General features: G+C 32.6%; 1 protein-coding gene and 1 long non-coding RNA gene across 2 annotated transcripts in view; both read right to left on the bottom strand.

The window, feature by feature from the left end:
• The window catches only part of side-II (sidestep II transmembrane protein), a 222,897-nt gene that overhangs the window by 46,038 nt on the left and 150,002 nt on the right, over positions 1 to 26,857 (bottom strand). Inside the window, exons 7-9 of the mRNA XM_089709739.1 lie at positions 23,708 to 23,852; positions 22,986 to 23,116; positions 3,512 to 3,671 (exon numbers count right to left, since the gene is read on the bottom strand). Coding sequence (XP_089565865.1) covers positions 3,512 to 3,671; positions 22,986 to 23,116; positions 23,708 to 23,852 — 436 coding nt within the window. The remainder of the gene's footprint in view (positions 1 to 3,511; positions 3,672 to 22,985; positions 23,117 to 23,707; positions 23,853 to 26,857) is intronic.
• LOC149490187 (uncharacterized) lies at positions 14,998 to 16,331 on the bottom strand. Its single transcript, XR_016317604.1, has 2 exons — positions 16,064 to 16,331; positions 14,998 to 15,606 (listed from the first exon to the last, which is right to left on the bottom strand). It is a non-coding gene; the product is annotated as an uncharacterized LOC149490187 (long non-coding RNA).

The following is a 26,857-nucleotide window of genomic DNA, read 5'->3' as shown; positions in this document are numbered from 1 at the left end:
TAAAGTAACATGACTCGAATAGAGAAGGTCTCTTGTCGGGTTTTCTTCGTAGAAACTTTCTGATCTATACTTAGGTAATATTATAAAGCTGATGAGTTTGTTTGTTTGAACGCACTAATCTCAGGAAATACTGGTCCGATTTGAAAAATTCTTTCGGTGTTAGATAGCTCATTTATCGAGAAAGGCTGGCTATATATTATTATTACGCTAAGACCAACAGGAGCGGAGCCACGCGGGTGAATTCGAAAATTCTATGACCATTCAAAATTTCCAGTTGTAAAAGATTTGCTGAATATTTGGTTTGAAATTATATAGGTAGAAACTAAACCATTAATTAGAAAATATCACGTTTCCATCTGAAATAATCGATTATTATCTGAAATAATCGAATATTTGGTTTGAATTAAAAAAAATGGCATTGAAATTATATAGGTCGAATGTTCGAGAACTCTACACGCACTAACAAAAACCTTCAAAGTTAACGAAGTGAAATTTGCGTTAGTTGCGATAAACGATACAAGTTTCATCGACAAGTTTTAATGATCGTCTTCAAGGTAGTTAGTTTATCTAAGAATTTAAATTTTGCAGATTTATTACGGTTTTCATAAACATTAATAATTCACTTTTAGTATTTCGAAAATTATAACGAAAGTGGTAAATTAATACTAACTATTAAATTCAGTCAAAGTCAGTAAAGATTAATCACGAAATCAGTAAATAATTTTGAATTTAAATAGAGAAATAGTTAAATTAAAGAAGGATAATTCGAATCTTCAAATATAAAGGACGTACAAAATGTTAAAAAGACTATCAGAAAAATGTATGCCGAAGCCGGGACTAATAGTTAGTTTTTATAAAAATTGAATTTTTAATAGATTTACAAGTATGATAATAACTAGCTTTTTGCCCGCGGCTTCGCCCGCGTTTTGAAAGAAAAATGCGCGTAGTTCCCGTTCCCGTGTCATATCCGAGATAAAATCTATTCTATGTGTTAATCCAAGTTACTCTCTTTAAGTGTGCTAAATTTCATTGTAATCGGTTCAGTAGTATTTGCGTGAAATAGTAACAAATATACATATATACATAGACATCCATCTTCACAAACTTTCGCATTTATAATATTAGTAGGATTAGTAGGGTAGGATATTATGTACCTCATAAATATCGAATAAGGATAAAAAAAACATTATCCAAAACGTGCCTTCTTGAATGTCAGTAAAATATAAAAATGCAGTGAGAAATTCTACGAGTTATCATCATTATTCACATGAAGGCGCCTGTAATCACATTTTATTAATATTTCAATAAATCGAGAGCTAAAATATGAAGCATAAAGGATGTACTTCTGAGAAATGTGTATTTTTAACGTTCGAGTAATCATTTCAGAGTAATATTTTTTAATTTATGTTGTTTTTGAGATTAACACACATATTAATAATTGTGTTAATTTATATTACTTCAACAATTATACAAATATAATATGAATCCCTTATTTTCTTAGGCTCGCCATAACATTGATAATCTAAAACCAAACCAATCATATACGGAAGTTTTTAATATTGACATGTACATTTTAAATTCTACAGAAAATTAGATATGCAGAAAACTATTACAATAGATAGGTACCTATATATAAACAATTGGATTTGCTCATTAGTATATTCCAGACCTTAATTACGGATTATTAAAAAGTTACTACACGACTTATAACTGTTTTCAAAGCGATTCATTATAGCCCATCATAATATTAATTGACGGGACCGAATCGAGAAATTCCGTAACGAAAAAACCTCACGCTCCCCACTCCGACGGGCTCGGAGGTGTGGCTTGAAGGCATGCTATGCAATAGCTTTACCGCGGCAGTCCCCGAGTGCCATACGTCTTTTTTATTTTTCGAGAAGATTATATGTTTAAAATTGCATGATTCACATACTATACAAAAACATGTACTTTGATGTTAGGCGTACTGTGTGACTATACTGAGCTAAATGGGGAACATTGGTATAGGATAGGTAATAATAATAATAAAATTTTTGGTGTATAATATTTGCATTTAAATAAATAATATGTGTTCTAGGTTCGAACTTATTATTAGTTTGTGCGAAGATAGCGTCGTTTATGCGGTTAGTATCCTCCTTTTAGGTTCCTTAAAATAATTTTGAAATCCACCATCCATTGCACACAAATATAACAATATTTCACCAACAATATAATTTACTATAATTATAAATTAGCAGGGATGACTCCGCGTTTATAATAATTATAATTTATATGTCCGTGCCTTAATTAATCCTGAGGCGCCATTGTTGGTTCCAACTGATTGTTTCGAATGAGCTCCAAGTTTAAATGAACCGGGCTTTTTCAAAACAGGCCTCCACGCGAATGAAATTCTATGATTGTGTTCGCGATTTGGGCGGAACAAGTCGTATTCAGAAATATTCAGAATTTAGACGTTTAAGGCGGGTGCATTCGTATAGTGACAAATGGGCGACGGGATTTGTCTTGTTTTGGGAGAATATGGGATTGAAAAGTGAATTAAATTCGCTTTGCATAGGATGAGTGTTAATTTATAATGTATACCAGAAATGCAGTTGTTTCTACATTTATGATATTAAAGATAAAAATACATATTATCTATACTAATATTATAAAGCTGAAGAGTTTGTTTGAACGCGCTAATCTCGGGAACTACTGGTCCTACTTGAAAAATTCTTTCGGTGTTGGATAGCCCATTTATCGAGGAAGGCTATAGGCTATATATCATCACGCTAAGACCAACACGCGAGTGAAACCGCGCGGCACAGCTAGTATATAAATAAATGCTCATAACATAATATTATGACAGGATAACTATGACAAACATAATGTATCAATTTGAATACCATCAAAAAAATAGAGTCAAAATTAAATATTTTGCTTCCCCAAACGACACCAACATTAGCACAACAAAATTGTAGTAATTTACCAGATAGTCACATAAAATTCAACATATTAATTACAACGAAATACTAATATGTCCGATTACTTACGTCTATTAAAATGTTATACATTACCTATTGTTTGCTTTATCGAAATTCTTCAAAGCTTTGCGGCGGTTAGCTTTATGACAACGTCTTACTTGCAGTTACGTATGCAATGTGAATAAATCAATATGATTACATATTTAATTTTCAGTATTTTATTGAACCAATCCTTTTGATGCATTCGAGTAAAATAGGAGCAAGGGTACATACATATAATATGTACAATGTACATATCTACCTCTATATTAACCTATCCCTAACATAGACCCTTGATAACTTAAAACCTCTATAACTTAAAATATTTTGTGTTTCCCTTGGACTTTAACTTATCGAGGTTCTACTGTACTATAATATCATCAAGTTGTAAGAAGCTTTGTATTTGTACCATTTATTTGCACATCAACACCTTAGTACACCCTAAAATGCAGTCGTATATCTATAGATATACGACTGTAATAGATAGATCTATTATTACATTCAATACTCACATTTAACCCTAAAATGCAGTTCGTTGGACACGGTCTCGCCCTCCCCATTGAGCGCGGAGCACGCGTACCTGCCGCTGCTTTGCCTCGTCACCTTCTGCAGCACCAGGCTCTGGTTGCTGTGGAACACGCGAGCTGTCGCGTTGTGCGCGAGCGGTCGGTCCTGGAGGGTTAAGTGGTTAGAGATTTATATGTATGTACTATAAAACTGAAGAGTTTGTTTTGTTGTATGAGGTAATAAGAAAAACTACAAAATACGAATTGAAGAATGTAATTCATATCGGAGAAGGCTTCTAGGCTGTAAACCTTGTATTACAAGCAGTGCAGTAAGGAAAGTGTTTCAAAATTGTTCCTTTTGAGTGGAATATCAATCATTAAAGGCTGTTCAGTCGATTGAACTGAACAAGTTGATGATATAAAAATTATTGAGTTGTTTCATCTTAGATTTATTTTTATAAACATTAGAATTTTATATTAATTCCTATACTTATATTATGTTATTCCTTGGTAAAGAGTATCCCAAGAAACAATAGAACGTAAACATCGATTTGTTCATGGAAAATTTCCTAATAGGTTAGTTCTCGCAGCGACAGAAACATTTGCCAGTCTCATTTAAAAACATACATTTTAAGCTGAGTAAGTAGGCTTGTATTGAGTATTACAATCGTAAACCGGGATGTAAACTAAAAACGCTTAAACCGAAACGATCTTACGTGAACTTAGCATAATTTTGCTGACACGAAAAGCTTTTTAACGCAAAAATAGAACAGCGGTACAATTATAGCAATTTCATACATTTATGATATTGAAAACGGGTCTAATTAGTCTGAGCTGAGAGAGAAAGTTTCATATATTTTCAACATATCACATATTGTACCCATAAAATATGTTAAACTCATAACTAGAAGCTGGTAACTATATTAATAATTGTTGAATAAGATAGATGAATCTTTAACGAGATTTTATTAATTAATTTGTTATTTAAGCTATTCTTCTACGAAATAGAAGGTGATTGTAATTTTGAACTTTTTACGAATATGGTATAGATTATACGATTATATCGAGGAAATAAAAATTACTGTACGTTAAGTAACCTTTTATATACTTGTTTATGTACAAGAAGAATATAAAATATACAATTATTAACACCTAGATCGAGGATAAAGATGAATAATAATAATTTTTGGCAAATTCAGAGCTAGAGGAAACATCAAAATAACTATGAATTAGTATTAACTTCCCCGTCTTCTAACAAATAAAGCGCAAACCTTTTTAAAACAAGTACCAAGCTAAGGGCCCTGTTTAGGGGAATATGATTATATACACAAAGGGATGCCCATTAACTGCGTTCTATAAAAGATCCTCGTTGGACAAAGGCTGGTACTCTGAAGGCTGGGTTATTTCTTTTAACAAAAGCCTGTCTAATTATTAAAGATAAGTGGTGGAGATTTAGAAGCAGTGACGGTGTGATGCCGTGTGATTAGAGTTGTCTTTATTAAGGTAACTGTGTATGCTTGGGAATTGTAATATAGTATGTAAAAGAGGAAGTATTTTGCTGTTTTAGCTTATATGTCGAATTTAGAGTGACAATAAGACAATAGTAACCAGAAAAGATATCCGGGAAAATTATCTATATCTATACTGTATATAATAAATCTGTAGAAGGGTCAATTCTGTACATTGAAAATATTGAAAAAATAAATAGCAGGGGGTGTTACTGGATCGATACCAAAGCCAAATATGTGATTAAAAAAATTTTTGTCTGTCTGTCTGTCTGTCTGTCTGTATGTGAAGACATCACGTGAAAACTAACGGTTCGATTTCGATGAAACTTGGTATAATTATACCTTATTATCCTGGGCGTAAAATAGGATACTTTTTATTCTGAAAAAATACGAAGAAAAAAAATAATCTTAATTTTTCAGTTTTATCCATAGACGTTGTTCTGTAGAACAGCGAACACACGTTGGGTATTATTATAGGCCTAGCCGTATTTGAGTCCAATAGATATTTATAAGATGTTATTGTCAGAGTTACTCAAAATGGAGAAATATACCCTCCACGCGAAGACCGACATCCGCGCGGACGGAGTCGCGGGCGGAAGCTAGTTCTAAATAAATGTAAATATTTCAATATTCCTTCATATCTATATTTACTTATTTACCAATACTTTAGGTTTCCTATATCTGCCATGAAAAGTTATTTAAATAATATTCCACAACACCTATTTAGACCTATTCAAACAGCATGTGATTTTCTCGCTTATTCTGTGTATGTCCTTATTATACAATTATTTAGAAAAAAATTCAACTCATGAAGCAGATAAGTGGATTTAAGATCTTTATATCACCCGTTTGCAAAAAGAAATTCGCATCGAATTCTATTTCCTCAGTCCGAATGTATCTAAAATTAAAAGGACATTTTAAACCGGCAATACGAAAGAAGCTTTGTGAGAATTGAAAATACAAAATTTCCCGTGACTATTGTCAGCCCGTCGCTTTGTCAGTCCGTTTAAAAACAGTTACATTATGGTCTTGTTTTTTTTTGTTTTTCAATTTTTTTTGACGCGAATTTTAGCTGCCACATTTATAGTTCTTCGTTTTGTATTACTAATACGATTGCTGGAAGATAAATAATCTATACTTGAGGTGAAGTTTTTGATGTTAAAAAAAATACGTGCGGCACTCGAGGACTGCCGCGGTAAAGCTATTGCATAGCATCGTATCGCTGTGCCGGTCGGAGTGGGGTGTGTTAGATTTTTTCGTTACGGAATTTTTACATTCGGTCGCCGCGCCCAAAGTCTGAGATAAAAGCTATGCAATAGCTTAAAAAAATCTTTGCATCTTTTTTTGCTTTAGTAGTTTAGTAGTTGAGGAACCAATATAATTTTTTAAATTGAACAAAATAATCAAACAACCAGAAATGATATTATGATATAAACTAAATCCTATTTCATAAAAGTATAATTGAAACATCAAAAATAAACATTAATGAATAAATAATTTAAGACGTTTTGTACCAAATAATAATATGAGTTGAAGCGTTATTAAATGTGCGAATGGAATTTAATTTGATAAAGTATTGCGTCTGAATACTTAGACTGTGTTTATAGAGGTAGTAACGATAAAATTATTAATATATTATGTACTTAGGTACTCTAAGCAATAAACTACATTAATTTTATATTATTTTATTATTAACTAGCGGTCCACCCCGGCTTCGCCCGTGGTACATGTTTAGTGTTTACGTTTTCTCTACATAAGAACCATCCTCGTACTTCAAGGAATATAATAAAAAAAGAATTATCGAAATCGGTTCAGCCGTTCTCGAGTTATGCGCTTACCAACACATTTTGCGATTCATTTTTATATATAAGAAGAAGATTCAAATTCCATGTCGACATATTTATGAGAACATTGAAAAAGTATGAACAGTTTACATTATTATCTATTCAAAGGTGATAAAGATTATAGTTTAGTAGAACCTTTTTTTAACTCGGGTCTCGAATAATATTTTATATTATATAAAATATTATGTTTTATAACACTACTTCGTAATATCATTAATATTTTGAAATGAATGAAAAGTATACTTCTAAGTTCTTTACGTAGCTGTAGTAATGAGTATGCGTAGTGTTTACAATAGTTTTTAATCACGTAATTTTGATGACAGTTCACAGTAAAAACAGTAAAGAACAGAACATATAAGTTAAGCACTAAAGAGTTGCTTTCACGTCCAACCTCACATAACGACACTGCCAGGGTACATAACCATTATTATTAAAATTAATATAAAAAAGTTTTTATATCTAATCGCTTGCTCTCACACCATAACCACAGTCTTACAAACGACCTTGTTTCTCTCTGCAGACGACTTCAAAGTTAAAACGTTCCGGCTTAGTTTGAACATGGAAATAGGCTTTAGTTTCACTCGTTTTGTGTTGGACATATTACTTTATCTGTCTTGTATTTTTGCTTATGAAAGTCAAAGTAAAAAGACAAAAGTAAGTCAAAAGGAGGAAGCTATTTTTACGAAGTGAACTAAATATATTCAAAATCATACACATTTGAACAACTAGGCAAAAATGAATAGTGTTCATAAGTCATAATACTTTAACATTACTATTCGAAAATCTAATCGAACGTTCCCGTTGCTGCTCGATGTCATCTCGATAAGCATAATATTATTATCATATCAAATTCATATCAAACTAGCGGTCCGCCCCGGCTTCGCCCGTGATACATGTTTACGTTTTCTCTACATAAGAACCATCCTCGTACTTCAAGGAATATAATAAAAAAAGAATAATCGAAATCGGTTCAGCCGTTCTCAAGTTATGCGCTTACCAACACATTTTGCGATTCATTTTTATATTATAGATTTCCCAAATCCCATATTATTATTATAATAGTTAAGAAAGCGACAAGTAGATGTTGCCTCAAGAAGCTTAACCTACCTTTAGCGCTTACCTTACTTCAAATTTTATATCTATTTAAGGCACCTTAATCCTAAGCGCATTACTTCATCAACGGAAAATCTCAGTGAATCAATTCCAGCTGAAAGGAGTATAAATTGAATCGTGAGTGTCGATTAGAGTGTACCGGATAATAATAGGAGATCATCAGGAAGACTGCGGGGTGCCGGGTTAGTAGAAATAACTATCGGAAATCCGTGAGGAAAGGTACGTTATTTTGTGAATTATGTGCAGTTTGGTGTGCCACAAGGTAAGAGATTTAAAGTGATTAAAATGGTTTGGTAAATGAAAAGGTTAGACTGATTTGTTAGAGAAAAATTTATACTTATTAGTTTTTTTAAAGGGTTGACGATCATAATTATGTCAAAAAACCCTGCCATTTATCGTCTTTACCATAAAAAAGTAAGTAAAAATCAATATGTTACAGGCAATAATTAAGAGCCATCAGGCTATAATTTTTTTTATTCGCTAACAAAATTACATCTGTACTTTAGGAAATTACACATTATTGTATATGACATACACGTGCCTGACATTTTGAATTAGATTTCAAAGGAAAAATAATAGAATTATGTCCATCTGTTTTATGATAATATTGTCTGAGATACTCGGTTTTATCAAATAATATCTTAACGGTTACGTTACAGGTAAAATGGGTAAGGAAAATCTTTGAGGAAAGTAACCCAGGTATTACTAGTTATGTTTTGTGGTTTCACTCTTGAGAATTCATTGCAATCTACTTTCTATATTAACTTGATTATTATTTCGAATTTTGCATAGACTTTTCCCAAGTGCAGTGTGAATTGTTATGGATCCTTTTTCTGGTTTAATCTAGCATATTTATTTTATATTTAATTAATATTAACCTTTGAAACATTAATTTTGTAATTCACGTTAACACATTTTACAGCATAACATAACGTGAAGTTTCAACATCGTTTTAGTTTAATAGAAACTCCTACACGCGGATTAATGACGAAAATTATCTAAATGTATTAAATAAATAATATAATAAGTAATGTAATAAATCAGATTTATGCCTAGAACAATGTTGGTTATTTATATAAATAATTTAAATTAAATCTAATAACTTAATTATCTCGGAGGTTAAATATCATTACTTATTTTAATATAAAACGAACAAAACTATTATACATCCAAAACAATGGAGCATACAACACTAGTAAAATAAATTTGTCTATATCACAAAAGGTTAAAAAATATTATACATAAGATAGGGAAGATAATTAACCGCCACCTAAAGCCCCATAAAGTTCTCTATGTAATTAGATACGAGAGTGGGCTGAATACGAAAGTAAGCTCATATTAGTTATATTTTTTCATATGAAAAATGTTAGATTTGTAGCCGATAGAACGTGCAAAGGATAGGTCAAAGTCCGAGGTGAATAGCATTTTAGGATTCTTTTATATTCTGACTTTTTAAGGGACAAGTGAACAGGCAAGTCAATAGATAGAATGAAGTGAGTGTGTGTATTTTTAACTGGTAAAATGATTGTGAGCATAGGGTATAACTGGGTATAACCGTATAATGTCTAGAACGTTCTATATTTTATTTATTTCAGAACAGCATAAAGTTAATTCTTAGGTCTGTATGAAATATTACAATTACAAGCTTATATCCATGACATCACCATCAGGACCGAAATTAATGGTTAGTAGACTATTATTTGTTAAAATTTTCTTTATTCAATGTCAGCTTATTGTGACATTAACAAAAATTATTCGCTACAAAAGACTTCTTTCTTTATCACATAAATCCAAACAGAAAAACTAAAACTTTAGTAAAAGCAAAAAAATATTCATTACATAGTAATAAAGTGGTAAAAGTTGGAACAGAACGGGAATATTTGCGTCAAGGACAACAGATGTAGGCCAGGTAAGTAATATAAATCAAGATCTGAGCCCCGCTTTAATATAATTTTTGAAATGAAATGACAATTCATATAATTTATGGTCTTGGGTTTTTAGAAATTAACGTAAGAATACGTAATTAATGTAGTATTTAGGTTGGTACTCTGTCTAAGAAATGATTCAAGGTTTGGATAATATTTTGAATATTTTATGATATTAAATGAAATTAAATATGATTTGCGAGATATGTCTAAAATATCTTACTTAATCGCTGTTATTATAATATAAATTTTCTCCATTACATTATAAGTATGAAAAGTTCGAACAAAAATACAACATTTACCTTCTTCTAGCATAAATTGTGAAGAATTGAAATTTCTCAGAAGTATGGTCTGACAATTCAAAGGTAAAAGATTCACTGCATACATACACATACGTAAATCCTGAATTATTACTGACAATCCCTGCAAGACCCATGGTATATCATATGTACAGTATACACGGACCCCTTTTCATAGAAAATTAAACCACAGTCATCAATATAGTTTCAAATTGTGCGCCGAAATATATTATATGCCGTATTATTTTGACGTCTCATTCGTGGGTGGTTAATATTCCGGGCGATGTTTTGGTCGCCCTCACGAGCCTAATTGATGAGAGTAATTTACGCTCAGGATTGAAGAGAGCGACAAAGGGAAACCTTCTCGAACATTCTGGAATGTTTAGAATTTTTGAAAGGAAATTTTCCAGTCGTTTGTCGAATCTCTGTGATATTCTTGTTCGTTGAACGCGTTATATTTATGTGAGGGAGGAAATATTCATAAAAAGATGAGAAGCTAGATTACTCAGGATACGTTTTAATCAAAGTCTTGATACAAATTGTGTTAGATTTTTATTATAGAGAAGCAATTAACAAACAAAATGCTGAAAAAAAGGGACAGCAGCCTGTCACATGTCCCCTTCCAAAACCTGATATCCTTTACAAATTATAAGAAATCCAGTTGCGAGATTCTCAAAAACAGAGCAATCTTATTATTCAGAACGCTAAAATTCGTCACCGTGGTACGTGAGCGCACCACGGAGGTAGCACTAATATAAGCAAGGAGGCGGCGGGAATTTTAATAAAGAGCACGAACAAGGCACGTCTGAATTTAATAATTCCTTGATTGACGAGTGCTCGGATTTGTGTTTTGAGTCGACCTTTTACATGGCTTTGATACTACGACGTTTTTAACTAGATATCGAAATGTTTTAGAACTGTTCCGTTTCCGTGGTCGTATACCACGAATTGAATTCAGAGATTTATTTTTGTTAGGTATTGACTGACCAGACGCTGACGCAGACGCCAGATATTTCCAAATATGTTTGTCCCATGTTTCTTTTTCTATTACAATACGTAAAACTTTTATCATTTTAAGAAAGTTTTTTTTCACCACTAACATTAGATATCTAATAAATTGACAAAACTTTATCTATTCAAGTCTATTTATCACTCAAACTACAAAATTTTATTTCACGAAAGAACTAGATCAATGCTTTAAAAATTTCCATTTCTATTTTACTGGAAAATTATCGTTAAATTCCATCAATTGAAACGATAGTTTTCTCACAAGTTTTTCTTTAATTTTCTCGTTTGTTAGTACAAGACTTTCTAGGAATGAAATTAATTAAACTATTACTGGAATTTTCTGTTTTATTTACGTTCAGATTTCAATATTGATGACTAAGTATTAGAACTATCTAACAAAAGTAAAAAAAAAAAACTCAATTTACAAACTTTACAAAATCGAAAAATATTTGTTATCTGTAGAAAAATATGGCGGGCTCGCTATAGTCTGTATTCTGTAACATAGATAAACTATAATATAATAGTCTGTAATCTGTTTACATCACTTATACCAAACAATAAACAAAATGCCTGATTCCATACAGCAATCTCATTTCCAAGTACATCTCGCTTCATCGATAAAGTATCTTAGCAGTTTCGTTAAAATTTTGAGCGGCAAAATTACGCGGGGACATCAAAGTAGGATTATTCAAAGTCCCTCAGCGATAATCCTTGAAAACAGCGTCTTTCGGTGTACTCATTCAATTTCCATGTTTTCACTTCATTGCGTTGTAAGGCGTTATGTGAATTAGGATTGTTGCTTTGCGGCTTTCTATTTAAAGTATCGGGGGGTATTTTTGTAAAACTCGATAGAATTGTATTTAATTTTCCACGGATGACTTTGTGTACTGAAAAATATCTGGTACTTATTAGTCGAATAATTCAGATAATTTTTACTACACTTTGCAACATGGAATTATTACTATACACATCTCCATAATATGTACCCAAACACTAGAACAAGACCGTTAGTTGTCAGAAAGTATCATAATATAGCTTCATCATATCCAGATTCCACGACTTCCATCTTATTCAACGCTGCATTACCTAATACATAAACTTGCTTACCGATTTTCTCGAATATTCCACACACTCAACATTAACTAAAATAATCAACAACATAATATACTGCATTGAACGCATTCGCAAGTTATAATTGCTGGACAGAATTCAATCTAAAGCAGAATCATTTATGGAATATTGGAAATGCTTTGAAGCCAGCGTGTACCTCTCAGCGGGGAACAATATTCTCCAAATTTCCTTCATAACTACCAAGTACCGAACTAGTGTTTTCTGCTACACAATTACAGGGATCGCTGTGGAAAACTTCTAGAATGTTCTAGATGCTTCTATTGGGACGAGCGAGGAATTTACTGCAATAGTTAATGAATATTTGCAATTGCTAGGGGATTTGTAGGAAAGACAAAGGAAAAACGCAGTATTGAGCATCCCATGTAAAGGTAAGTGTTATGATTATGTATAGTACACGGTCTGGTACCTAGTTACTTCTTTATTATCGACAACAACTACAGTCAAAAACTTTTTCAATAAAATATAACAACTTTCAGTCAATTCGCACGAAAAACAATTTGGAAAGTACAGTCTTTTCTCGAAATGATAACATGCAAGTATATTATTTCTTATTCAGATACCATAAACGTCTGTTTATGTTTTTAGCGCAATGTTTCTTCAGTTTACATTATCTCCAGAGTTTCGAGCAATAATAAACAATACCGTAATGGCAATAAAAACTCCACTCAAAGAAATTGTTACGGAAAAAATTCCTCACTTCTGTCGCGTAAAGGAATTCCTTAGACTGAATACCTTATAATTTTCACTGAATTTCTTGTGCTCGAAATCTTGGGAACATTAAATCCAACGTGAGTTGTAATAAAACAAATAACACGCCGCATACGGTAGGAAATAATTCATTATAATATAATACAGGCAAAGAGCCGCTGCTTAAGATTTAACCATATTCCTTACTCGGAAATCCTCTTAAATTATTAATGTGCAGATGTGAAGGTTTGATTGCAATTTCGAATAGTTTTACAATTAATTTATGGTTAAGTTAGATTGAGTTTAGGTTGTATTGATTCGGTTGTTGAAAGTTAACTACAGAATATATTCACTGCCTTGGGATTTTTCGTAGAGACTTTGACTCGTTGGTATTCTTTTTACTTTAGCTAGAGTTTAACAGAATTCGAATTATTATTATAACTAAGCACAATTTTTTTCTCCTTTTAGGTCCAAAATTTAAATGATAATGATTATCCACTAAATAAGAGAGACTCAGTAGATTTAAATAGCTTCAATGAGTTCCAGTAAAGATACATAATTTATTCATGCTTTCTATTTGACAACAGAATAACCCAGATACGCTATTCAATTTACAAAGCCATCCAGCGTCCGGCTCTTAGGCTAGAATATGTTTTGCTACGATGTGATCCCATAGGAGTCGTATCGCAAAAAGCATTATGTGGGTAAAGGGGTAAGTTGTTGAAACAAGGCTTATTACGAGATGAGAGCTAATATTAAATGTGAGATGCTGTATGTTTCAATTATGTACATTAAGTTCTGCTGATGTATTAGAGATGAACGTATTGATAATTGCTGATTCGTATGTTACTTATAGAATGATGTAATAAATAATTGGGAGGTTTCTGAGTTTTATAGCTTTCTACTGGCGAATGAAAATATAAACATTGGTTATTGAAATATCTCATAAACATAAAAAGAGCGTGTGTGCCGAGCACACGTGTCAGAAGTGAAAATTCCTTGGCAAGATTCATAGATACCAAAATCATCGCCTAATACTCCATGACGTGACGGTATTGCCATGACGTGATCATGAAATTTTACTCTCAACGCGCCTAAAGAACTCTCACTTCAAAAGGAAATAAGAGCCTTTGCTTTTTTTTAACATGCGTCTACATGTAGATTTAAATGGTGTATTTAGCAAGATCAGTCCCTTTTTTATAATTTCATCAAAGATACTTTAAACTAATCGAAATATTCAATACTCCAATATCAATAGAATACAAACATCGTCACAGCAATTTGGCCGTAAATGTATGAGGCTCCAGCGATGCATGAAAATAGACTAGCCTTGGGAAATCTAGACTGTCTTGGAGTGACGGGAGAGTACAAGTGGAGTGTACAAGCAATGTATAGTGTCTTGTAGACTTAACGCAAGTCAATTGTTGAGAATTTAGGGTTTGTAAAATGTGTTAAAAAGATTTTGGCTGTGCTGTGCGTTTCAATGTCTTTAATTACGCTTTAATTAAATTTAGTTAACTTTAGTTTAGACTTCAGAGGCTGTACAGTGTATAAGTAAAACAATAGCTTTGTGTTATTGTGTATATTGTGTGAATACTTACTTATTTATTGTTTTCTATTTAATTTATATTTTTAAACTAGCGGTCCGCCCCGGCTTCGCCCGTGGTACATATTTACGTTTTCTCTACATAGAAACCATCCGCGTACTTCAAGGAATATAATAAAAAAATAATTATCGAAATCGGTTCAGCCGTTCTCGAGTTATGCGCTTACCAACACATTTTGCGATTCATTTTTATATATAAGAAGAAGAAGATAAAAAAGATAAGACATACTTCAGACGATTATTATCAATGAAATGGACAGTTTTTGAAAAATTCTGTGTATCGCTTACGACAGAGCCTATCAAAACACATAGAAAAATACATGAATATACTAACATCATTCTGTTGTTTTTAATTTCATCGTCTATAGGGTAACGGCACCAGTGGTCAGCCTCATAACAGCTTTTTGAAGTTTTGACAATTGCCATTTCTACAACAATCGTCGAATAAAAAAACGTACAACATGTATGGATTTATTGTTTATTGTAGTTTCGAATCAGCGTTTATCAAAAACAATAATTCTCTTAGTAAAATATATAATTAATTTTAAACAAAAAATGGCCCAGTGTCCCAGTGAACAGCCTCTAAAAACTAATAAACAGCCTTGTTGAACCCAGTGTTCAGCCTTTAGTAAGTATAACTAATTATGAGATCAAAATAAACAATGTTATATCAAAATCAACTATATTAATCACATTTTTATAGCAACGATTCACTTAGCACAAAAAATGTATATCGCACATAATACAAATATTATTTTAAACATACTATTACAATCTCTTTGTGTCTTCTTATTTTCTAGGAACTTCTTATTATTTATCATAAAAACAGCAATAATTCTTTTTAAAAAAATCAGCGATATTAGTTTATAATATTATTGATGTATCTATAATCCACAATATATATAATTATAATCAACCACAGGAGGATCTCTTTCGGAGGATTTCTCTGGAGGATACTGTTGTCTTGGCGGCATTTTTAGCTAGAAAAAAAGGGAACAATAATAACTTTTGGATATGAATACACATAATACCATTATTTCAGGTAAAACTTAACTAACATGAAGTATTACTTATAGATTTAAACACAAACATTCGCATTTATACTTAAAATATTATTTCAATAACATCGTGGCTGAATACTGGATCATTGAGACCACAGATTGAGACCCAGTGGTCAGCCGCTTGAAAAAAATATTTTGAAATGCGGCTGACCACTGGGTTTTCTAACAATTAGGAATAATCCCAGTAATCAGCCCCAGGGGCTGTCCATTGGATCTTTCATAAAAAATCAGTATCCAATGGTCAGCCCCTCAAATTTTTAAGTAAAAAAACAATATTTTTTATCAAATTTCATAAAATTAAATGTTCTAAGTAATCTATAAAGTTATTATCTATAAAACACAATTACATTTCATACTAAAATATATTATTTCTCACCTTTCAAAAGAGCACCACGTGAAACAAAAAATATTGCAGACATGACACTTCTGCTCTTGTCGGCGGACAGCACCTGTACGAACGTGTTTACTTCTCTCCCCTGACCCCCTGCTGCTCCTATCGCGTGATGCATGAACCAATAACGAAACAGAGCTTCTATTTAAGTGCGCGTGATTTGGTTATTTTGATTACAGCGATATTTATGGCCAATAAACAACGCAATAGGCTGATCACTGGTGCCTGGCTGACCACTGGTGCCGTTACCCTAGTATAAAAATGAATCGCATAATGTGTTGGCGCATAACTCAACAACGCCTGGACCAATTTGGCCAATTATTTTTTATAATATACCTTGAAGTACGAGGATGGTTCTTATGGAGAGAAAACGTCAACATGTACCACGGGCGTAGCCGGAGCGGACCGCTAGTCATTCTATATTTTTGTTAAAACTCAAAAAATATTGAACAAGATGTCGTGTTCCAGTCAACATTTTCATTTCCAACCGTCACTCGACGTTGCACTTATAAACGACTTGTTTGCACATTCTTCGCATTTCTTCGGGACTTTACAACATTTTTCATTAAGTTGTCATATTATATCATGATGGGAATGTACCCTTACAGTTTCGCAAGGGATATAATGTGTGCACGTACCTTTTACTATACCTGGTCTATATGTAGTTTGGTTCATGCCATCCAAATGTTTGGAAAGTTTTCTTTCGATTACTATAGATAAATAATTAAAAAAAAATCAAATGATTTGTAAAGAAACCGTAGTTTCCATAAACACGTTCAATATAGGTAGTAGTTTTACATTTCTTTTGCATATGTGTGTTCATATATTTTCAGATATTTCGTCAACATTTTTTTTAATCGCTAATATTTGTTGTCAAAATATACCTGATAAAGTTTTAAGATGGATATCTAACTAGATATCCATATTATCTGGTGAATACTCCTCTAATTCCAACTGCAACATCACAAACAACAAAAAACAAACACTCTACATTATAAAGCCTGACACATGTTTATAAATATAAAACGTCGCATATAACGATTTATTGCTGAGTTCTGCAAAATGCGCGTACATTTATATTATTCAGAATTCAAGTCTCGTCTGTACTTACTAATGCTAGCTTTTCGTAAGCGGCATTTTGATGTGATACGTTAATATTTAAATGTGGGGATGTTATCTAGTGGAGGGAGCAGATTTTTTGATATTATAGTAATATTTTTTTGTTTTGTAAGAACTGTTTTGTAGGGTATATACCTAGTAGTAGTTATTACATGATTTGTGGTTGGTTGGTTTTATCTACTCATGATGTAGGATACTGTTTTTAATTGTTTAGTACGTAATGGTAAGATATTTGAGCATAATTGGAAAATGTAAACATATTATTTAATAAAACAAAGAGACGATTAATTTATATGTGTGTTGTTTGTAAAACTTTATGGTATTTATTAACATAACATAATATATCTAATATTTAAGTAAATAATAATTCATTAACAAATAAAATTATAACTCTTACATATTTCAATTAGAAAGCGAAGTTAACCCTTTTCCACGACAAAAAACGAACATTCCAGAACATTTTGATTTCGCAAATGAAATTATATTACCGTTAATAACGAAAAATATCCTTTGAGGGGTATGGGGGCGTCAGAAAAGCTTTCGAGTGGCTCTCTTGAGATGGCCGCCATTAGGATCCAACAATTAGTATGCCATTAGAGGCCGGCCCACGGTATTAGGGTGCCAATTTATATAGGTTGTATGATAGTTTTCGTGTTGAAAATAATATTTTTGAAGGAAATTTATTAGGTTTGATTTCGGTTTTTATTTTAATTTGAAAATATAGCTAAGATATACTTATCTATACTAATATTATAAAGCTGAAGAGTTTGTTCGTTTGTTTGAACGTGCTAATCTCAGGGACTAAAGGTCCGATGCCCCTGCCACTTACACTGATGGAAAGTGTTACATCAACATAGAGGTGGTTACAATATTTTGTGAAAATAAAATATACCTAAGCCACTATAATACTATATAATAGTGTAGAATAGTAACGGCCGCACGCATAGTAACTTAACTACCTACAAGAGAAATAAAATTTATCGGGTCTCTCAGACCCTATCCCTCTTGACACCGCGTAATTATGATACGACCTCCTTGATAAAAAAATAAGTAGGTATATGAATATTTAATATTGTGAGTAAAAAATATTATGACAATTTAGTAGTTAGGAATTCTACGAAATCTAATCATGAAGCCTCGGTAATAAACTGAGCGGTTTCTGAGTGAAAGAGAAACAAACTTTCGCTTACCCCAAAAATAAACTAAATGAAAAGAAAATTTTTTGTAACAATTTTCCTGGTCAAGTCAAGAAAAATTGCGAATTTAACATGAAAATTGACAAAGTATAAATTTTGCATGTAACATCATTTTAAAAGAAATGTTTAGATGTTTTCCTGGAAATTAATATGTTTATAAAGATACTGCCTTATATTTTTATCTACGATGAAAGATGATAAAATTATAAATATAAAAATTTTAATTTTATCACTAAATGTTTGAATCATTATAACTGAGTCACCCAAAACGACTGCACCAATTATGATAAAATTTATAACACAGATAGCTGTTAAATCCTAGACTACTAAAATATTATTAAAATAGAAACGAAGTAAAAATTATAAAAACACTTCAACGAAAACCTACAGTTGTCTTCATAAATTTTAACAACTTATTTATATTTTAATTTTCCGGTCTATAAATTGTAGCGAGGAGATCCTCCAAAACTTTCGACTAATTGTTCTTTTCGGAACAAAATGGCAACAACAATACAATCTTAAACAAATATCTTGTTGAAGGGTCTTAAGTACAAACAAATGACATTGTAAAATAATATTATAATATCTTCTCGTTTTATTAACAATCTACATGTTTAGAATGATTTAACATATTATAAGAAATTACACACGAGGCCGGGTTAAATATTAGTTTGAATGTAATAAGAAAATAAAAAATAAATAAATAAAAATCGTTTATTTGTTTCAAAACACAGTGTACAATCCTTTTAGAATACACTAGTCCCCACACTAGGATCCCCTGTGTTGTGGGAAACTAGTCTCTTCCTATGTTACAGAAGTATTTTTAGTTTCTAAAAATTAAAAGCTATACATTGCAGTGTAAGAAATATAACAAAAAACGAAAAACGAAAATAAAATATTTAACAAACTCCAGTGTATGTGTGAGCGAGTGTGCGTGCATGTGAGTGTGTTTGTGTGTGTGCATGTTTATGTGTGTGTGTGTGTGTGTGTGTATGTGTGTTTTATTTTTCACTGACAAGCAATGCTTCAGTTTCACTATAATTTAAGTTAAGTAAAAGTTGTTCTAATCTCTTTTTAAAAATATATATAGATGCATTTATTATATTTACATTTAATCTTTTAATGAACTTATTGTAGAGGAAAGGGCCCCTATAACTATAAAAGCGTTTGACAAAATAGGTATTACATTTCGGAAGCGTGAAATTGACTCGTCTTGGGGCTCTTGATGTTGGTGCAAAGGTTTGCTTAGACATTTTGTGGAACTTTTGTGCGGTAGCCAGAATGTAAAGTTGACGGACTGACAGAACTTTTGCGTCGGCGTAGAGTGTAGATGTAGCATATCGAAAAGGTTTCTTGTAAGCAACTTTGAGTATTGCCCGTTGAGCGCGCTCAATTTTAAGCATAAGGGTGGAACCGCCGCCTCCCCAGACTGAAATGCAATAAGAGATAATGGATTCGCAGAGTGCTTTGTAAACTAGTTTTATTGTATGGGCATCGGCAACTGAACGTAATTTTTAAGAATGTACTGTGATTCTACACAACTGCCTAATTGATGTAGGTAGATAGAGAGAATAAGAAATCGCAGCAAGTCAACGACTGCAAAGTGAGGGTAGTTGGGTCGAACGTCGTAAAAACATCGTCCGAGCCCCTAGGCACGATTCGTACGAATGCGCCACGAGTCAAAGGAAAGCGGCAATTTATATTTTATAGTATTCGACAGCTAAACATGTTTCGACAGGAAATAGTGACAACTATTCATCCACAAAATTATTAAATCAAAAGTTACGTCTAACAATATATTATTTAGCCATAGAGTATCGAAGGACGCGAGAAGCTCGAACCGTATCTTCATCAGCCCTTATATTATGTTCCACTGCAGGAACTCAGTCTTCTTATGAGGGCTCATAATCCACCACGCTAGGTAGGTACAGATGCAGGTTGCAGGATAGCATATAATATGTCACGTCATTGCCCCTGCTGCAGTTACGTGTGTAGCCGGCTTCATCTTTTTTTTATTCTTAGACAGCTTATAGGTTAGTTTAATGGATATACCCAAAAATATGTAACTGATTTCAAAACTCTTTCAAGTATTTATAGCTATTTAGCTATTTAGCTTTAGACATTTGTCTATATTTATGTATCTTTACTCTGAGTCAATACAGAATTTGCTCCGTCATCTAGTTTCATTTACAGAACAGTATAAAAATGATTGTAAAACCTGTTATCTCACCAAAGTCTTAACAATGAACACGTCTAGCTGACAGGCAAAAGGACATGATATTTTGTTGTGTTTAAAAATCCGTTTTGAAAGCCCGAGCTGTAAATTCAGTATATTATTCGAGCGTGTCGCGAGAACGGAGCCATTTTTCAAAAACAATCACATATAAAACAATGAGGCATGTCCACGCGATTCGGACAAATGGCCGCTTGTATGTCAAAATTCGAAATACATTGCGGGTGCGACGTCGGGAGATATCAATAATTTGGCGAACGCAAATGATTATAAATTAGATGCTAAATGGGGCGTAGAGTAATTCATAAAATCTCATAAAATATCAGACTGTAAACATTTCTATATTGATGGTTGTGAAGTGACGAAAAGGCAAAAATAAATTGCAAACATTGACAGGAATAAAAAAAAATGTAGCAGCCGAATTGAGAACCTCCTTTTTTTGCTGTCGCTTAAAAACAATCAATTTGAAACAATGTGCAGCCTCTTTAGAGAGCTTTAAGACCTAAGACCTAAATCTTGCACTAGTCAAAATAAAACACATTCATATCATAGCATTACAGTTGTACAATATTTTAAACTTCCATACCACTGCTCCGAATCATTCTACTCCTTTGTATTCTACTACACCATAATCGTATTAAAAATATCATGTCCCTACTACAACCAAAACCCGAACAAACCAATTAAAATACAAAATTTACAACCCCATGATCATTCGCAAAGCGACCGCAGCTGAAGCACCATGTACCTCGACTGATTGCCTCTGATTCTCAGAACGTAACAACAAAAATAAAAGTTTCTGATTAAAACGCGAGTACAAAGTGATTATCAGAGCGTGCACTGTCATCTATTACTTGCTATTGTTGCATCGATGGAAGCTTTGATATTGTAAATCTCGCGGTCGATGCAGGAGTGCTTTAGAGTACAAATTTTTGTTATTTTTAGGGGATTGGCTAGTGTAATATGTTTTATTTAATAATATCATTGTAAGTCGTCGTATTTTACCTATTTGAATTTGCATTGTGATATCAATTTTTATTGTTACTGTTTGTTAACTGTTTGTTCTGGTTAATGTCAGGAAGCATTGTTGCAATTTTGAATTTGATTTTTTATAAACTCACAATTAATAATATTAAGTATAATTATTAATAGTATTTACCGAGCAAAAAAGTGACAATCCAGCGTTATTAAATATAGTACAAATATTACAAAAGATCGTAATAAGAGAGTCATTCAACAAAAATATTTCAGCAAATACCATCTCAATTATAATAAAATTACTCATCACACTGCGTAAAGCCAACAATATAATTTCATACATAATATTCACGGTTTCAGTACATTTATAAGCCGCGATAGAGTCGGATAAAATTGGACGGCATAATTAACCCAATATCATTAGGCTAGACCAAACAAAAGTCCCTCCCTTCTAATTAAAGCAAATATTGTGTTTTGTTTTTCTTTATTGGGACTTGTTAAAACAATTTTACTTAATTGCAACTTGGGCCAAATTGTTCGATGAGCGAGTACCTATTTTGGTGAGTTTCGTCTGGTTTTAATAAAATTGTTGTGAGGAGCTCGCATCGGTGCCGTACTATTATTATATTTTAATATAGTTTTTCGCCAAATTTCGTAATATTCATGCTGGATGCGAATATTATATCGTATATTGCATGAGAAATTAAATTGTCGTTTAATGTGAGAGCGGCGTAGTTACATTTTAGGCTACTTGTAAACTGTCACATTGATGTTATAAAGAGGAAAATTTATATCCTAGGTGCATTTATGGGTGTGCTAGTTTCTCTTATATACTAAATAGACTCACGTTTAAATACCAGTTACCTCTTCCAGCATAACTTATCAAATTATAGTCAGAGAAAGAACGTACGTAGCGTTTACCTTACGATTTATTTATTTTATTTTTAACATTAATCGCGTATTCGTCCGAGACTATGCGTGGTAGTAAGCTTAATTACAAACAGACTAGAATATTATTTTCATAACCTATTACTCATTAAGAGAGAGATATACCTCAAACACAATTTTTGAAGTGAAACTTCTTTATCGGGGTTGGAAAAAAATTTAGAGTAACATTTTTTCGTTACGCGTGACATTTTTCCGTTACGCGCCATCTTTTTCTTATCCCTACCACGCGTGATTCGACGTATTTCTGTAAAGTTGCATATAGTAAATTATTTTTGAAAAATAAGGTCATAAAGAAGTTTCACTTCTTACGTGTGTACACTAGTACACGCACACATTTATTTTGTTCATGTTAATTTATACAATCGAATAGTCATTTTTGTAAACTAAATCTTTGCTTGAAAATACGTATAGAAATAATAATAAATTAACTCACATCATGAAGCCACGACAGCTTCCTGGCCGGTGGGTTGGCTCGCACGTGACACTCGAAGTAGACATCATCCCCTTCCTTGATGTCTCCAGCTGCTAGAGAACTTCCTAATCTTAATTTAACTACAGGCGGATCTGTAAAGGAATGTTTTATTTAACAGATTAGCAATTAGATAGAAAAGTAGTGAAATGAAGATATCCTAATTTTATATAGATTTTCTGAATCCGAATGTTTCCGGGCCTAACAATAAACTTACGAAAATAGTGAGCAAATGAATTTACAAATATATTAAATCAAATAGAAATGAATCTCTGTGAATCTTTTACTATTTTTCGACCAATAGAGGAATTAATTCATGAACAGATTAATTTTTAAATTAATCATCAGTACGTTTACGTATATGTTCTATGAAAATATGGTCGCAATAACATTAGCATCCACTATAACAAAATTGCGAAACTACAGTAGGTAAGTACTTATTATGTAACTAGCTTTCCACCCGCGGCATCGCCAGCGCAGTCAAAGAAAAACCCGCATAGTTCCCGTTCCCGTGGGATTTCCGGGATAAAACCTATGTCCTTTCTCGGGTATCAAAATATCTCTATACCAAATTTCATGCAAATTGGTTCAGTAGTTAAGGCGTGATTGAGTAACAGACAGACAGACGGAGTTACTTTCGCATTTATAATATTAGTATGGATTGTATCTAACATAAAGCTACTTACACACGACATTTATAGTCCACGATGTCTCCATAAAAAGTGTCGTGACGTTAGGATTCTCGGCACGACACGTTATCGGTTTGCTGTCGTCATCCAAAGTAGGAACAAAGCTCATTACACTTATTGTCAGGTTGTCTCTCAACTCCTCCTGTAAAAGAAACAGTTATTTAAGTCTAGAAGATTCTGTTTAGGTATACAGACAATCAATTACTAGATTTATTATTTATTTATTTATTAACACTTTATTGTGCTGGCATACAAAAAAATCCTTAAAATTATAACTTATAACTAGTCCAGCACAGAAGGCGGCCTTATCACTTAAGAGTGATCTCTTCCAGGCAACCTACTGTGTGGAGTAATATTATGATAGAGGAGGTAGGTAGGTAGATTATTAAGTAATTTCGATTTTCTCAAATATTGGATAAACTTAATAAAACTTTTCAGCCGTATTGGTAAACCTACTACCGATTAAAAAAGAAAAAGAGATAAAATCTTACATGCATTTAATTATATTTTTACATACAATTTTAAAGATGGCGAATAAACTTAATCAACATTTTCGGCTCTATATATCTGGAATTTGAGCCCTAGAAAAACATGTTTGAAATTCTATTCCTCACGATGATGTGTATTTCTTAGATCTAACATATTCCGTATGATTCAACCATCTAAACCACTTCAGGGAGCGCACCATGAAATGTTTTTGCAATTCAAATTTATACATTTTTCTTTATGCTGTGAGATGTTGATACTCAAAACGTTTGGCATAAATATCTGGGAAAAACTAAACATGAGATTGTATGTTTATCAGCACTGTACAAAATGTGACTATATTTAAAATAAAAGAAAATCTGAAGAATATTCGACATCCGCATCCAATGGCGGAACGCTCAAAGACAGTGGTGGGAAAACGGAAAGTATAAAACATTTTACAAGCATCTTAGAAGAAATCTAAGAAGCATCTAGAAGCTTACAGTGATTAGGCAAGGATTTACAAAGATACCCCGTATGTTTTGGAACCGTATAGAGCTGTTAAATTTAGTTACTTTTAATTAAAATATTCGACAGTCTCAAGGTCAAATTTCATGACAGTAACTCGTTCCACAGACAAATAATTCAACCATTAAAATTACTGATAATTCAAATAAAACAAACCGATTTAACGCTGAAAACCGAGCAAATTACTCACGTCACGTTACTGGCCAATGAAACAATAATTCGGATCGCGTCAATGGCAATACAGGGAACGCATAAACATGTCAAAATGCTCATGAACGATTCAATCGTAAAATATCATCGAGAAGTGACGTGCAACAAATTCCGTCAGAACGCACTGAATGCAAGCACTATGCTTAGTTTCAGGTCCCTGTGATATATCGTGGAATGCCTGTCGTGAACGCTTTATGATGCACAGGTGTAAAATCAAGTTGGTCATGATTTTCGAGTGTAGAGTTTCATCTGTTAGTACGGTTTTATTAAAGGCACTGCTCTGAACTTCTTAAATGCCGTTACCAATTACGTTCTCTTATCTTTATTATATCTATTTATTTCTCATCATCCTAGTCAATGAATGGGCGGAGAAAGATGTAAATATAACTATGGTTATGGGCTATGGCAGAATCAGTATTTCTGATAAAATTTTTAGATTTCCATTGAATAAACGTTTATTTTTTCAAATCACAACGACGCGGTCATCGCTAATGAACCAAAACTTTAAATGGGTACATAATATACCGTAGCCGAAGTCCGTAACCCCCTAATCACTAATTACAACTATCCTACAACGAACATTTTGGACAAACAGCGTATTTAATAACGCGCTAGATAAAACTGAATATCGGAGTTCATAATTACATTCACGTTGTTCGTAAACAGCAGTTTTAGTTATAGTTCTGTTCAAAGGCTTTGTTTGAAGTTGTGGACTGTCGTTGCTTGTTCGGTTTGCACCTGAATGCAATGCGGAGTCTGCATAAAACGCTTGCGGTTTTAATGTGAATGGAATAATAATACGATAGGGCTTCGTGTGTTAACGGTTTAGATGAAAACTTTTAGTATAGATGCAGATGGCGTGTGACATAGAAGGAATGGTCGAATTTTTGTAACTGTCTATGTTGTTTTTTGTAATAATATGAACTTCTGTCATTATTATGATAGAATAAGATAAAAGTATAGTCTTACTGCTAAAAGTACAAAAGTTTCATATCAACTTATGGACTAAACTCTTGCGTGTCAATCAAAGATTTGTAGTGTTATAAACTACCTACACTACAAATATTCGATTTATACAATTGTTTCATGAATACTTGAGAAAGCGTGTATACATTACTGTTTACACATTTCATGAATATTTCAGTGGTACACCAGAGTAACGTCTTTCAGAAGATCACGTCGGAAACCTATTAAGGGCCCCATTGTTCGGGCCTATATCGAAACTTCGCACATAATTCGGTATCGATTATGTAAGCTTAAGCAAATAGTTGTCCGGTCACACGCCGCGTGATCTCTCACCGCAGATTAATGGCTCCTACACACTGCGGGACACTATGGAGAGATAGGGTTGTCAATGAAATAAAATTTCCGATGTTTACAAATGAGTACCTACTCATCGTATTATATCTATTATACAGAACGGTGAAAGAAAACATCGTGAGGATACAGACATGTAAAATAATCAAAAGTACGACGACATTTGACTGTGAACTGATATGAACGTGGCTGATGATGATGATATTACACCTGTATAATAGCTATGATCTCTTACTGCAGAATATTGGCTAAGCTGGACATGAAATAAGGTGGTTGCATAAAAGTTGTAATATGAATGCAAATGTTACGACAACAACAATTTTTCTGTGGTACAATAGGACTGTTAGGAAATTAAAATACTTGGTGTGTTAGAGATATAGATTCGACAATAATAGCTCCATCTGTGTCTCAAAACTTCTTAACGTCATTATCAAAGTATAGTAGCAGTTTAGTTATAAGAGCATAATAATACATTTCAGTTATGAGGGCTATATTATGCTTAATGATAAAAGTTTTTAACTAAATTAAGGTACATACAGGTAACTACTGTATGTTATCATTGTATTTTATGAAATACGAGGTTATAAAATAAATTAACAGACAACAGAACCTTGAAACTACTATAAT

This window comes from Colias philodice, chromosome 2 (assembly GCF_061535455.1).
Source record: "Colias philodice isolate Cphi_HAF_F1 chromosome 2, ilColPhil1 Martin Lab GWU primary, whole genome shotgun sequence".
NCBI lineage: Eukaryota > Metazoa > Arthropoda > Insecta > Lepidoptera > Pieridae > Colias > Colias philodice.
Note: the sequence above shows the minus strand (reverse complement) of the source record. Positions and strands in the feature narration are given on the sequence as shown.